Source organism: Hirundo rustica, chromosome Z (assembly GCF_015227805.2).
Source record: "Hirundo rustica isolate bHirRus1 chromosome Z, bHirRus1.pri.v3, whole genome shotgun sequence".
Lineage (NCBI taxonomy): Eukaryota > Metazoa > Chordata > Aves > Passeriformes > Hirundinidae > Hirundo > Hirundo rustica.
In genome coordinates, this window is record NC_053488.1 from 40,497,189 (window position 1) to 40,512,004 (window position 14,816).

The window sequence follows — 14,816 nt, forward strand, 5'->3', positions numbered from 1 at the left end:
TCTCCAGCCAACCAGAGATAAAACACACAGGGAAACATTGTTATGGGGTATGAATTATTTCCACCAATAAAACTAGATTTGCTTGTACACAAGGGTTAAAGAGTGGCCTATATGTGGCATTTATGTCTTACCTGTTGCTGTGGCTGCAGTCATCTCTCTGTGTTTTGCAAGCTGTAGCATTAACAACGTGTCACCCCAGGTTTTCTGTTCTGAATTTTGGATTACAACAAGAGCCTGGAAAAAACAGTCTCCTACAATCCAAATGTACATGTATAATCATTGATGGTGTACCTAATATGGTAAACTGAGGACACTAATATACCTGTTTTACAGTGGGAGGTAGGTAATACACAGTGATTAAAAGTTTAATTTTTTTTTGTGAAATGGTCCCCTCCTTTTCACTCATACTGCAGAACATACAGTTTGCAAGCTTTGCTGACACATTTTATTACAGGATGAATTTAATCCTTAGGTTTTAAAATAGAAGTAGTTGAGTATATGAGAACTGACTGAAAGGAGTGTCCTGCTTTGTTTGGAAAACACTGTTTTTCTGTCATGATGTAAAATAGTGGGAACCTGCAAAATGTTAAGGACAAGTGGTTTGTTGCTTTTGAAATGCAATGATTTCAGGTTGCCCACAAGGAAGTATTGGGAACTGCTTGGAAAAGAAGACAAGGGGGAGTAGCTGTACAATCCTGCAGTAATTCTCATTCAGATTTCCTTGTTTGATTGTTTCTACAGTTTTGCTAAAATTGTGTCTCGAGAGACTCTATAATCTAAGTGTAAAGAGTTATTAAATTTCTGTGCAGTTGAATTATTATTATTATTATTATTTTATTTTTTTATTTTTTTTAAACTTCACACACTTCACAGACCTTCATTTGTGGGGTTTTGGAATACTGTTTTCAATACAAATCTGTTAGGAATAACTGTTGCATTGATTTAATTATTTTTTGCTTGGGATATCATGATTCTGTAGGAAAACTGAAGTCTATTGGAGTACTTTGCCAGAAATTGTAACCAACCTCTAGCATTAAACATAAACCTGACCAAGGCAGGCCTGTTTTGAAGGCTTAAAAAATACTGTAGATTAACTTGAACATCTCCATAGAAAAAACTTCGCAAAAGCAAGAGGTAAAATTTCATTACATACAGACAACTCACGATGTGTAGCAGTGGGGAGATGTATGTTTAAATCCATGTGGACTCACAAAGAACATGTGACTTCTGATGGAATATGGTCAAGTATTTTTGTTTTGGACTTGAAACATACAGGATAATATTCTGGTGTGCAAGTGTAGAATTTACTTCTCTTTGATGCATTCATTACTTTTCTGTGTTAGTTGTTTCCTACTCCAAAATACCTACATTCCCAGTGGGGATGAAATTGATCCATTTTATTTAAGCAAATTGTGTGGATTTATTTTTGTATTCTCCTATAGGAAATTCACAATTTGACCTGTACTTTAATAATAATAACAATAAAACAGAGGCCAATTCCTTCTAGTTTAAAAGAATGTCACTTTTGTTTATTTTCTTAATGTGGCTAAATAAAATGCAAATGTACGTAGTATAGCTCTTGTTAAATTGTGTGTTGTGTATTTTTTTCCCCAGTAAAAGAAATCCTAGTATATATGTTCATGTACAATGAAATGAGGCAAAAAAATCTGTCATTTGTACCTTGTTTTCACTTGTAACAAGCTGGTTAACATTTACTAAGGAGATCATGGGTTTCATATAATTACCATTTTATGTTGTAGATATTGTCCAGAATTGTAACATTCATATGAACATTCATAATTTTTGATTGTTGAAGATTTGTTAGGCTTGTAGTGAAATAATTCTTGATTAACAGTTTGTCTATTTATCAGTGAATAAATACAATTTCAAAAATATTTATTGCCCAGTGAGAAAAAGCTACAGTCATGGTACAGAAGATTCCTCTTTTCCCATTTTGTATGGCTTCTGCATAGTGCTCTGGAGCTGCCATTGCCAGATGTGGACATGCTTCTTTTGAAAATAACAGTATCACAAGGCTTGGGATTATTTGCTTCCCCACCAGAAGAACGTTGTGTGTGGGCTGATTATTGGCATTTCAAGGTCTATGCAGAGTCTGGGAAGCTGGATCCTACTGTAAACAGAGCAAGAGATGAGAGTGGGAGTGGGGAGGGGTATATATCTCACTGATTATTTTAAGAAGGCAAGTTCCAAGAAGCTCTGAACTCAGATGTAGGGCAGAAAGATTAAACAGACCTTGGAGTTTTTGGGATAAATGTGTGTATTTTTAAAATAAAAAATGCAGAATCTGAGCTAGTGTGTGATGTAAGTAACTTTTTGTTGCAGTCTATGCACTGACACAAGTAGCTTCTGTATCTATTAGTGATCTGATGACTATTTCACAGTAGGATTTCCATGTACTTCATTGAAAAATGTAATCCAGCATCTTCATTACCTTTGGCCCATTTATTATGTTAGTAATGATTTTTGTTATGGCTCTGTTTGGCTTTGCAAATAATTAAGTACAGTGTAGCCTCTTTGGAGGTCAAAAACATGAGTAAGTGTGTGTAAGATGACCTGTAGATAAAAATGTCTTCATTTTCCTGCTGTGGTTCACAGGTCCTTCAGCAGCTTTTAAATCACTTCCGAAAAAATAAGGATAAAGTTCTTCTTTTCTCCTTTTCCACAAAGGTGAGCTCCATGTGATTTTTATCAATTAAGCGCAGCAGTAAGTTCTGAAGCATGAATCTGAAAGTTGACACCTTGTCAACCACATTTGCTTATTGCTTCTACTGTTAGGAGTAATTACAAGCACAGTGTGCCGTACTCTACAAGCATATTGAAATATTACCTCATGATAAAAATGGTAATAGCAAAACAAGTGAAACACTCTTCTGCCTTCCCTGGAGCTTTTTGAAATAGTTGTGTTACTTCAGATGCAGATAGCTGAGTTCAGCTGGAATGTCTTGAATTAGAGCACTGTCACAGCTCAGTGTGACTGCCATTTCATGAAACCTTTGTGTTAGCACTGAAACTTGTTAAGTTTCCTCATTCTGTTGACTTTTGATCATCACCAGCAATGAAACTTCTATTCTTGCTACACTAGTTGATTTGAACTTAAAACTGTCTAACTGGAGCCATATATGAAGACATGTATGTACATTTTACTTTTAAGATACTTGCTCATTGATTGCCTTCTTAGAGAATAATCAGTTTCCTGAAGTAGTGCACTCTATAGTATTGGGGCTTTTTATTTAAATATTTGTAATGATGGCATTAAGAAGTACTTTAAAAAACAGTAATGTGAATGATAATTTAGGAGTCTTAAATACCTCGGGTTTTTTGGCTTTAAGAAAGAATGCAAGTTTAATGTTTAGATGAAGTAGTAAAGTACTCACGTGTCTTAGGCTATGTTTTATGGCGTCCAGTACCAGACTGACTGCTGGTTACTGCAGTCTCTTTCCATGCCCCTGAACTCTGTGCACTGTGCTGGCTGTGGTGCTCATTTACTCTATTTCAAGTAATCGCAGCTTGCTAAGATGGGAGGAAGCTGCTTAAATGGACAGCCTGCTGTTTGGGTTGAGTGGCAGTTAGAGATGAAACAGGCAGCCGGAGTTGGATGTAGAATCCAGTTGGTTGGCTGGAGACCACAGCAGACCAATATTAATCACCTTGAGTGCTGTAGAATCATGGCCAAGAAAATCATGAATGTTGATACCAAAGTGGCAAAGATTTACTGTCATTAGCAATGGGTGGTGTACTGAAAGTATATTTGATAAACATGCCCCCTGTGATCATGTTTAATTAAAAAGATACTATTAAGTACTTAACTTTTCCTTTTTTCTTCATTCTTCCACTCAGTTGCTAGACGTGCTGGAACAGTACTGCATAGCATCTGGGCTAGATTACCGAAGACTCGATGGAAATACAAAATCAGAAGATAGGATCAGAATTGTAAGAGAGTTCAACAGAATTCAGGAAATTAACATTTGCCTTGTATCTACAATGTAAGAAAATTTAACTTGTAGTTTGCTTCAATATATCTGTCTAGTGTTCCGTAAATCAGTTACTCTGCATTTCTTTTGCTGAGCTTGTGAGGGATTACTTCTTGAGAAAGTGGGAGTAAGTATAGACTTACTGATTTGGTCTGAAGATTCTTGAAACATATGGGTACCTTCTCCATCCCCCCTTCCTGCTTCATGAGGATTTCCAAGATCAGAAAGAAGTGTGTCTTCTTTATCCTAGAATTTAAATTTCTCGGTGTTGTAGGATTGAGGAAACAGTTTTAAACACTGTTATTAAAACATTGTTATGATAATGATGTCATTGTCTACAAAAGGCTTTTAATTTTACTGTAGACAGACTTGGTTTCTTGTGTTAGAGCTGGCAAGTGAGTTTGAACATGAAATGCCATATTGAACTGAAAAATTATCTCACAATTATGTTAATTAGCTAGCATGTCAATTTAAAATATTTCAAAAGAAGAAGATCTTTGATTGTCTTTTTAAGCTGTATTTACCTATCAGATTTGCTTATCTATTTATGATGGATAATGAATTATTTTGAAATAGATTATTATGTTCAACTAAAGTTATTGTTACTGCAATGACTTTTTTTTTGTTTTATTCAGGTTATTTTCATGCTTCATCTTGGATGAAGTTTTTTGCTGGGCAAGGGCAGAAAAGGAGGAAAGAGAAGCTTTGCTTCTTTTGCCTCCTACTCAGGGGGGAAAATTCAGTGAAACTTCATGAAATACTGCTGAGTATACAGCAGCAACAGGGAATTTTACTAAGCAAGTTGATAGCAGTTGCTTTTGACTCAACTATTCATACAGTATGTAACAATCTTGAGATTTACGTGAGAAAACTGCATTTTATGGCAGTGGTTATTTGAGTACTTGGTGGTTATTTTAATAAAACACAGCTATACTGCACTGTTTTCAATATCTTTAAATGTGGGTTGTTGTTTTTTTTTAAGTTGGTGAAGGGTAGGCAAATATGGACCTAATACAGAACTATCTAGTTGCAGTTTTTTTCATATAGTTCTGGTCTTTCATTTTTATGTTTTCAGGGCTGGTGGACTAGGTCTTAATTTTGTTGGTGCCAATGTTGTTATACTGTTTGATCCTACATGGAATCCAGCAAATGATCTTCAAGCAATTGACAGGTAGACTCTCAAAATACAGAACTTGATCCATGTTGTATTCTTCCATTCATTCTGTAATCTCATTGTCAAGCTAAAACTTTTCCTCAAGTAAGATTTTTTTTACATCGTTTGATTCATCCACAAGATAATAGGAAAAGTCCAGCTAAATCAGGTTTTAGCTTTGATGTGATTATTCTTAACCCTGAATTTTACAATTTATTTTCCTTTATTTCTTTTTTGCAGCAGTGGGCCAAACAAAAACTCAACAAAAACCTCCTTGTGGTTACTATAACTTTTTGTGATCTCTAGAATATGTGTGTGTAGATGACATTTTTCTTGTGCTTTTCATGAAGAATACATAGTTCAAATGATGTTTTGATTTCCAAAACCCACAGGAGTGCTCTATGTTCTCTACTGCTTCACCATTGTGGAGATTAGTGTCTTTTTAGCACTCACACCTATCTCTGATATTATGGTGTTGGAGTATTTCCAGTAACACAGATTTTTCTTTCAAGACTTTTTGACTGTAGGATATTTCCCTAGGAATCCAAGGCAGACCTTTTAGTAACTGAAGTGAAAAATATTAAAAAGCTATAAAGAATATTACAAACATATAAAAGAATATTAAAAAATGAGTAGATTTATATATTTTCATGCAGAAGTACACTTGTTTCTGTTATCTCATGCAGTTATGTAATTCTGTTTTAAGGGTCTTTGTGATTTCTAGGATGTGTTTATGTACACCTGTTCTAGAGAAATGCATCAGAAACATGTATTGGGGACTATCTTTGAAGAATCTTTGTAAGATCACATTACTGTGAAATGTTTTAGCCTCCTGTGAATTTTGTGGAATATAGTCTATTAGAAGTCTCAGAATTTACTATTTGAATAGAACACTACCAGTACATTAGCTGTTTTTATTACGTTGTGTCTCGTAAAGTGATTTATAAAGTTAAGAAATAATAGACTGCTCCAACTAATCCATGAGTTAATTCCTGTATAATGGAAATAGACGAATACTTGAAGCAAGAGTAGGTGGAGACAGAGAAGAAAACAAACAAACAAACTTGAGATAAACAGAGTGGATGTGTTTTCTTGAGAGCCGGGAGACAGTTCTTGTGATATAAAACAAGGAGAAATATTTTTAAACTGGATAGGCCTGAGGAGAAATATGAAATAGTAAAGGAAAAGGAAATGAATTAATGAGGAAAATTCAGAAAAGTAAGGAAAACAACCCAATCAGCATATGCATGATTTAGAATAGTCCTGTTTTATTAGAATACTTTTACATATTTAGTTTATTTATTGTTTATTACCACCCCTAAGATCTCTCATTTCTTAAAATGTTTTTAATGTGCTATGTCCTTGCAGAGCTTATAGAATTGGCCAACACAGAGCTGTTAAAGTGTTTAGATTGATATCCTTGGGAACTGTGGAAGAGATTATGTACTTGCGACAAGTTTATAAACAGGTAAAGCTCACAAACTGTTTAAATGGGGGGCTCTTCCTTGCAGTTTCAGGGACTGAAGGCTAATCTAGCCTATGGTGAAATTGTGGTTGACCTTGTGTTTATGGTGTATGATGTTACCTTAACTTACTAAGCAAAGTTGCATCATTTAGCAATTGTTAAAGAATGGAACAGAATTATATTTGTATTAGAGTTTTTCTGTAACTGTTGACAGTTTAATTACGCAAGGTACATTATTCAGGTTATGTAGAGACCTGTTTTTATTTGAAGACTTTAAAGTACAGCTGTGATAATTGTAGTTAGTATCTGCAGCAGTCTGATTCAGGTGGCTTTTTCTCATGAAATTCTGTAGAAAGTAAAGCAGAAATCTTGCTGATGCTAAAGAAGAAAAGCAAGAAGCATTGCAGTTTTCCTGATTCTATAAATTTGTGTGTAAAAGGAGAGGGAAACATCATTGTTTCTGTTACGGAGATGAGAAGTGATGCTGCTTGCTGGAACACTCAGCCCGGATCACTTGAGTTTTTTAGATTTTTTTACTTGCACTGATAGGGTTTGTCCTGGTTACAGCCATGACAGGGCTCATTTTTGTAGTAGCCAGAAGGGAGCATGGCCAGGGCCTGAAAGTCCGGAAAGACCACCTCCAGTCATTTTTCAAGAATCAGGGGAGTGGTCTCCTCTGGGTTGTGTAGTGTGGTGGTGGGAGAGGTTGGCTGTTATTGGGGGTTTCCAAGTGATAAGCAATTGTGTACAAATCATTCACCTCTCTTGTAGACTCTGTTACTCGTATTGTTGCTGTTAACTGTTCGGTTCTTACTTCATTGTAGTTTCTGGTAAATTGTTCTTGCAACCCGTGATCTTCAATCTGAGCCTCCAATTATCCTGTTCAGCCTGCTGCAGGGGGAGGGGGAATATCTAAATTGGGGAATATAATTCCTAAACCACAACAGGCTTAAGTATTTAAGAGCAGGGAAAGAAGGGTGTGGGGTTGGAGGAACACATAACCTAGGAACTGTATCCTGATGAGATCAGAATTGAAACAAAAAATAAGCAAACTCGAACATGATCAGCAAAGAGCAGGCTACAGAATAGTAAGAAATTAGAAGAAATATTAACATGTTTCTCTCAACAAAAGTTGCAAGTTAAGAAATGAGATGGTTGATTTTTTACAGTTCTGATGTTACAGGTATGTAAACTTAGAGAAAGGAAGAAAACCATTGGGGTACAGTTGTCCTGAAGAATGCATTGCGAAGAAAAAATAAAAGTAGGTTGCCTTAGTGGGAGAATGATACTATATATTGAAGAAAACTTCAGTGGACTTGAGGAATTAACCTAAAAATTAGAAATTTTGTCTGCAAAAATGAAAAGTTGTTAATGAGTCTTCAGTGCCAAGCACTTGTAGCTGGGTTATTTACAAGGAAGATGGAGGCTGAATGAGTGGGAAATGCAGCAGTAAAGAGATTGTCATTAGACAAATTAAAATAAGGTTCTAAGATCATCTGATTTCACAGAGCAATAATCTCTGTGAAAGGAATAAAAAGGAATTTATTCTCAGAAAGATCAAATCGTGAGTTGTTGTTAAGTAATGTGCATGGTTTGCATTAAAATGCTACTTTTGGAAATGTAACAGTGACGTTTTCTCACTTAAAGTCAATGTTTTGTAAAAGCCAAAAAGCCATTAGAGTTCTGTTTATTTTTGACAAAATGATCTGAATAAGAAAGAGGAAACTTATGTAAAAAATAACAAAAGTAGGTGATGGGCTGAACAGGTAATTGGGAAACTTTCAGAGATTCTGTATCAGAAGCTCAGAATAGCACCTTTTAGTAATTGAAATAATATATTAGAAAGGCAAGTTAAGTATAATGCATGGTAAGTCCTAAAACAGCATTTGAGGAACAGTGGTCTAAAAAAAGTGAAAGCTAATAGTTCAATTCTTTAACACATCATAAGCATAAACTGTACTGCTCTATGGACATTAGTAAGGTATAAAAGAGTGTTCATTGCAAAAACACCTCTAAACTTTATTTATTGTTTACATGCATGTTCATGGAAAAGCTTAAGGAAGATCCTGTTCTCTTGTGCAAAGTACTTTTGAGAATTCCTTTAAGCAGCACGTTTCAATAGAAGTCTCAGAAAATCTCAGGCTAACAAAATGAGCAATAGAAGATAAAGACCAACTATATTCACTAAAATGCTAAAGACGGGGAGCCTGCTTTGCGGAGATCTTTGGAGTTGGTGATCTCATAGAAAAAGAAGACCTGGATATTTTCTGTTTGGATTTCCAAAAAGCATATATAAGTCTTGAAAGGATGTGTAGATATTTTTTTTCTTTTTTTTAAATTGATTTGTATTTTTCAAGTTGAACAAGCAGCAATAAACAGAGTAATTATAAGTTTGAGGCTTGGGGGTTTTTTGGCTATACTTGGATTGCCTTCCCTTAGTGAGTAAATATGCAGTGCAAAGAAGGTGAAAAAAAGTACTATTTAGTATAGTGGAAGCTGAGCTGTAGAGATAGAGAGGAGTGCCAGTAATATGTATGTGTCTGATAATAGGAAACAATGCAGTAAAAGTCTTCAAATAATCTATTTTTTAAAAAATTCAGTAAAGCTAAGCAGGTTCATATTATACCACGATCTCTATTATACCAGCATCTGCCAGGAAAATTAAAACAAAGTATCGTCTCTTAGGAATTTCTGCTTGTTCCAACTAAAGCTGTGTATGTAATTTGGGTGCTAGGAAAATCTGACATGTTGTTGAAGCAAACATTTCTGAAATCTCTTGTGTCGTTCTGTTTTAGCAGCTTCACTGTGCAGTGATTGGAGCTGAAAATGCCAGGCGGTATTTTGAGGCAGTGCAAGGATCAAAGGAACATCAAGGAGAGCTTTTTGGGATTCATAACCTTTTCAAACTTAGGACTCATGGGTCCTGTCTTACCAAAGACATACTGGAGGTGCGAAGTACTACCCTTTTACTTCTGGATATTAGCTTTACATTTTTCCTTTCTTAATGAGACTTTTTGGTGATCATTTTTAATGAAAACACTATAAAACAATGGTGAAACTTAATTCTTGTCTGTGTGCAATGGCATGAATGAAATAGGTGTGCCAATTTCTCATTCTTATACAGACCAGATAAATTTCTCTAAATTGAAGAACGGAAAAAGCTTGAATTATAATATAATTTTCATTAATTTCTTAGTATATATATTTTTTGTATAAAAACCACATAACTTTTTTTTTGTTACTTTCATGCAGCTTTGTGCACTGATACCTTTTATTCATCAGTTACTCAAACTAATCTTTTAAGCCAAAAATCTTACCATAAAAATATTTTTATGATCACCGTAACCTCTTTAGAGTACTTTTTGGGATGTCAATAACTGTTTAAAAAAATGTTTACTGCAGCTAGCTTACATCTTCAAATTTACTGCAGCTTTATTCCACGTTTCTTTTTCTTTCGTTATTTTTCCTCTGCTGCGAATTTAATCTGGACCTGACTGATTCTGCTTTTGGTGCTTACACTTTTGAAACAAGAAGGAAACATTTTTTCCTGTGCTTGTCTTTGTGTGTGGTAAAAACTGTATCTCTTTATGTTAACATATTTGATTGTTTAGAGGGAAGGACAGGTCGAAGCAGGAGTCATGACAGCGGCTACGTGGCTGAAGGAAGAAAATCATTCATGCAGCTCAGGAAAGGTGAGGTATCTTTGTAGACTAGACCATGACAGGCCTCTAGTTCACAATACTGAGTGGCAAATATGGGCAGTATGTCATTAGGCTGATAATATTTTTACCCCGTTGTTAAGAAGATTTTGTTTAGAGAATTTTGGAAAGGAGTGCCGTTGTTTGGGATGATTGTAACCTTCAAGTTTTGTGGAACTCTAGAAGACCTGGGCTATTTAGTTGTTGTAGTTGGACAATCAGAGAGTGATTCCCACCAAACCAGTGGTCTGTTCAATACTGTCTTTTTTATTTTTAATGTATGTAATTATCCAATGTATTCTTTCCAGAATAGGATCTTATTTATTATTTTTTTTCCAGCAAAGGTCAGTTTTAATAGGAGCATTGCATTTGTAGGAGTGTTTTTGACCAAGCACCATGTTCAGGTATTTAAAGTAATCATTAGATTAGATAGATTGCACTGACTGTTATTCTGTGAGTCAATGTCAGTATTTAACGAGTGCCCTTACATTGAGCTTACTCTCATATTGATAATGCATAACTGGGTGGTCATGATCTTACATATGACTTGCTGACAAAGAGCAACTTTTTAAGCTTATATTAAATGCTTTTTGATAAGCAGAATGATATCAGGATTAATATATGGATTTTAAACTGTCTCTCTGAGTGCAGCATTTTGGTATTTATCGTTCTGACTTCCATTTACATGCTGTCATAATTCTTATCTCAGTATTATACAGTTTCAGAGCTACGTTCGGGACTTCAGTTAACCTTAAAAGTGTTTTAAGATTGCCTGGGCATAATTTTATTTGATTAGAGGATGAATTTTAGAGTGGAATGTTAGCCCCCCTATACGAGGAAGTTAATCACTGCACTGAGATATATTTTTGTTGTGAATGTCATTACACACAATATTAAGGTTTGAATCATGATGTCACTTTCCAAACTACCCTTGAAAGATGAAAAGTAGCACTGAGATTAGTACAAACTTGAAAAATATGTATGTGGATTAGGAAGGCATAAGTTGTTTTAGCAGTGTGTTGCATATGTTGTCTCAAGTACATAATACTATTTTCAGTGTTGTTTTGGTAAAAAAGCCAGAGGCTTCAATAATTTCTCACAGTGAATTATTTTGCGTTTTGTAATACTATTTTGCGTATTTTTTGCTTGAGTAACAGCAAAAATCTTCACTTTTTTACACTGCTTTGGAATTAGACATGTTGTGTATACTATTAATGTTAAATAACTTGTATTTTTTTTTTTTTTTTTAGTATGAACAACCAGACTGTCAAGAAGATGGAGATCCCCAAAACATTCAGGCACAATTAAAAAGAGAAGAAACTGATTTTTGGGATGATTTCAGTGATGATGATATTCTGGAGAGTTCTGTGAAAAAAAGTGATGGAAGGAAGCCATACAATGAAAATAATTTTATGGTAAAAAAAGGACAGCTTTCCTTAATGCAGTGTGGATTCTCTAAATTGTTGCAGAGAGGAGTTGAAACTACCAAAGAAGGGTATGATAATTATAACTCCCATCATTCACGTTCTGATGATCACACTATGAGAAAACATGTTAATAGCAAGCATGGTAGTTTTCAGAAGTGTCAAACCTGTGTGCCTATTTTGGAGCATGAGAAAGCTGTTCTGTCTCCAAATGGAACTGATAAACAAGATATGCATAGTACAGACTGGCTTGGTATATCAGGTTCTGAGGAGGAAGGCAGCAGAAAAAATGAGGATCAAGGCATTTCAAAACAATGTGATATAGTCATGGAAACTGAAAGTAGTTCTGAAGCGGATGATGATGTCATCTTTCCTACCCAAGTTCAAGTATGCCGGCAACCAGTGCTTGCTGAAGAAGTTGAAATACTTAGCTCAATATCTGAAAATTGTGGAGAGTTAGCAAAAGAAAAAGCTGGGTTTGTATTTAAGGGAAACAGTAGACAATTTGGATTCCACAGTACTGAGTCAAATTTCAGTAATGCCATGTCTTTTGAAGACGTCAAGAATGACATCGATTTGAAAGGAGCAAGCGACATAAGTGATGAGTCTGATGATATTGAACTTTCCCATAATTCTGAATCAAGAAAGCTAGGAACTTTGAATTTTCCAAAGTGGAAAAGATGTGCCCTTAACAATGAACTAGATAATGTCTCCAAATCTCTGCTACAAGCAAAGAAGCCCCATAGAAAAAGAAAGGAAAGTGGTTCTGAGAATATAGATGAATTCTCATCTTCTGAAGATAACTTCCCAGTTGAGAAAATTCATGCCAAGAAGCAAAGCTGTAGGTGTGAACAACAGAGAGGCAGAGTTCAGTTTGAGTCTAAAATGCTGTGCCCTATTCAGGATACCTCTGTTACACAAACGAAATCCAGCAATTATGCTATGCATAGAACTTGTGCAAGTGAAACTGAATTTGATCATCAAGAGAAAAAAATGGAATCAATGGACAAATATTTAGGTAACTATTAAATTAATTTGATTTTATTTCAACTAAAGTAATAACATAGGTCTAATTTACCATTGTCAACAGGTTTTAAGTTCTTCTTGCTGTACATGTTTTTCTGTTACAAGATGTAGTAAATGCTCTACTAAGTTATTATTTAGTAATATTATTCTATATCTTTCTCTTTATTAGTCTTACTTTTCTGTCTCACAGGGTGACAGGCTGCTTTGTAATTCTTGGTTAAACTCTTACCATCTCTTGAAATATGCTGAGATTGAAGATTTATTAAGAATTCACAAACTAAATATTTGAGAGTCTTGACAGGGCTGTTAAATAAAATATACAGTAAAAAAAAAAAGGTGTGGGAGTTATAAACACCATGTGGATGACTTGATTCCTAAAGTCTTAATTTTAACCACTGATGTTGTAGCCGTTAAGCCATAGATGCTGTGGAATGTCTTTGTCCATCTGAAAATAGCCACACAGAATTTGTAGTATTAAACTACCTGATAAATCCAAATAATTCTAATGATAGTTTTTAATTTCATAGAATTGAGAAACTTGGTGCTGAGTGAAATCATAACACATTTTACAACTTCAGTGTAATTTTTTTTTTAAATTTCAGTATCCTTCAGTGCAAATGTGTACCTTGAGAGTTTTGGAATAACCAACATCTTTGTATTTTTCTCATTATGTATCAGATGGTGTTCAAGAAGTGGCGTATATTCATTCAAATCAGCATGTGGTTGGATCCAGCAAGGCTGAAAATCACTTGAGCCGGTGCGCAGTGCGTGATGTATTTGAGTTGAAGCAGTTTTCCCAGCTCCCTGCTAATGTAGCTGTCTGTAGTGCCAAGGTAAAGAGATATTTTTGGAAATGTCATTTTAACCTTTTTTAATCCTCATTTTTCATCTTAAAAGCTCTAAAAACCTTACCTTTCTATTACCGGCCACCACGAATGATCAAAGACACTGAGGATGGGAGGAAGAGAATGCCTAGTTGGAAGTCTAATAAATAACCTTTTTTTGGGGGGTGGCTTTTACATTAGACAGCTTTGAAAGAGTTGGGAATTAAACAGTACAGCACCCTTTGTGGGATTTTTCTGTGAGAGAAATGGTAAGATTAAAGACTAGGTGTTCGAAATAAAATTTCTGATTTGAGCCTTGAAAAATCTTCAGTTTGTCCTGGATCCTGTTAACAAAAATCCAGTTGCCACAGTACATTCTGGAACCCCTGTAGCATAGAAATTTGAGCATAAATGAGTTCGTAGAGTCTCTTGGGGAGGTGAACATATGGAGTTGCTATAGTTGAGTCAAACTGTTTATGTTCAAGGTCTTAAACATAAAACTAGAATTTACTGGGAGATCTTATTTGCAGCAACAGATATGTTAAATGCTTTTGTTGGTCCTGTAGCTTGTTTAATTGCATTTGGGATGCACACAAATCTGGAATAAATTCAGGTACAGCTTCCTGATTTTTGTTCTTATTACACAGTGTTTTTAATCTGCTCTGATTATCTGGGTATTTGGTTGGTACTTTGTAATAAACATTTGCAGTTTCCTAGATTGATTTTCAAGATAAACCACAAGCACAGAAATAAGTAATTGATGAATGTGCAGCTTAGTCTTTACAGACATGTTAGCTATCATTACAGAAATTGTAGACATATGACTGTGTTCTTCTGGGGTGTTGAACATCCACAGTGGCTAGAAGAGTTTCTTCCAGTGCTGTTGATGTACTGTATTTAATTAAGCCATTAGCAGAGTTGCCAAAAATTTTTATAATGGGAAGATCAAACCAGGCAAACCAGTAAAAGTAAGGCCTTTTCATTTCTAATGTATTTGGTTAGAATGTCCCTCATTAGCAGAAAAGTCGGTCAAAAATACTCTAGAGTACTATAGGAAGGAAATTACTAATTGGCAATGGCTGACAACATATTTAAAATCAAATAAAACTGAAAGAAAACTTTGAAGAGACTATTTTGACTAAATGTCTCTTGATCCACCTCTGTTCAAAACTAGTTTGTGGTATTCATGTAACTTAGAGCTTATTCTGTAGAGTTATGTAACTGCAAGTATTGC

At 35.0% G+C, this 14,816-nt stretch overlaps 1 protein-coding gene across 3 annotated transcripts in view; it reads left to right on the plus strand.

Moving 5' to 3' along the window:
* ERCC6L2 (ERCC excision repair 6 like 2) overlaps nucleotides 1-14,816 on the plus strand; it is a 52,708-nt gene that overhangs the window by 21,330 nt on the left and 16,562 nt on the right. For 2 of the 3 annotated variants that reach the window (XM_040090451.1, XM_040090452.1), the window contains exons 10-17: nucleotides 2,617-2,688; nucleotides 3,859-4,004; nucleotides 5,068-5,163; nucleotides 6,514-6,613; nucleotides 9,406-9,558; nucleotides 10,222-10,302; nucleotides 11,559-12,750; nucleotides 13,437-13,591. In XM_040090451.1, coding sequence (XP_039946385.1) covers nucleotides 2,617-2,688; nucleotides 3,859-4,004; nucleotides 5,068-5,163; nucleotides 6,514-6,613; nucleotides 9,406-9,558; nucleotides 10,222-10,302; nucleotides 11,559-12,750; nucleotides 13,437-13,591 — 1,995 coding nt within the window. Of the gene's footprint in view, nucleotides 1-2,616; nucleotides 2,689-3,858; nucleotides 4,005-5,067; nucleotides 5,164-6,513; nucleotides 6,614-9,405; nucleotides 9,559-10,221; nucleotides 10,303-11,558; nucleotides 12,751-13,436; nucleotides 13,634-14,816 lie in introns of those variants that run through there. The other variant, XM_040090453.2, reaches the window with a different exon arrangement.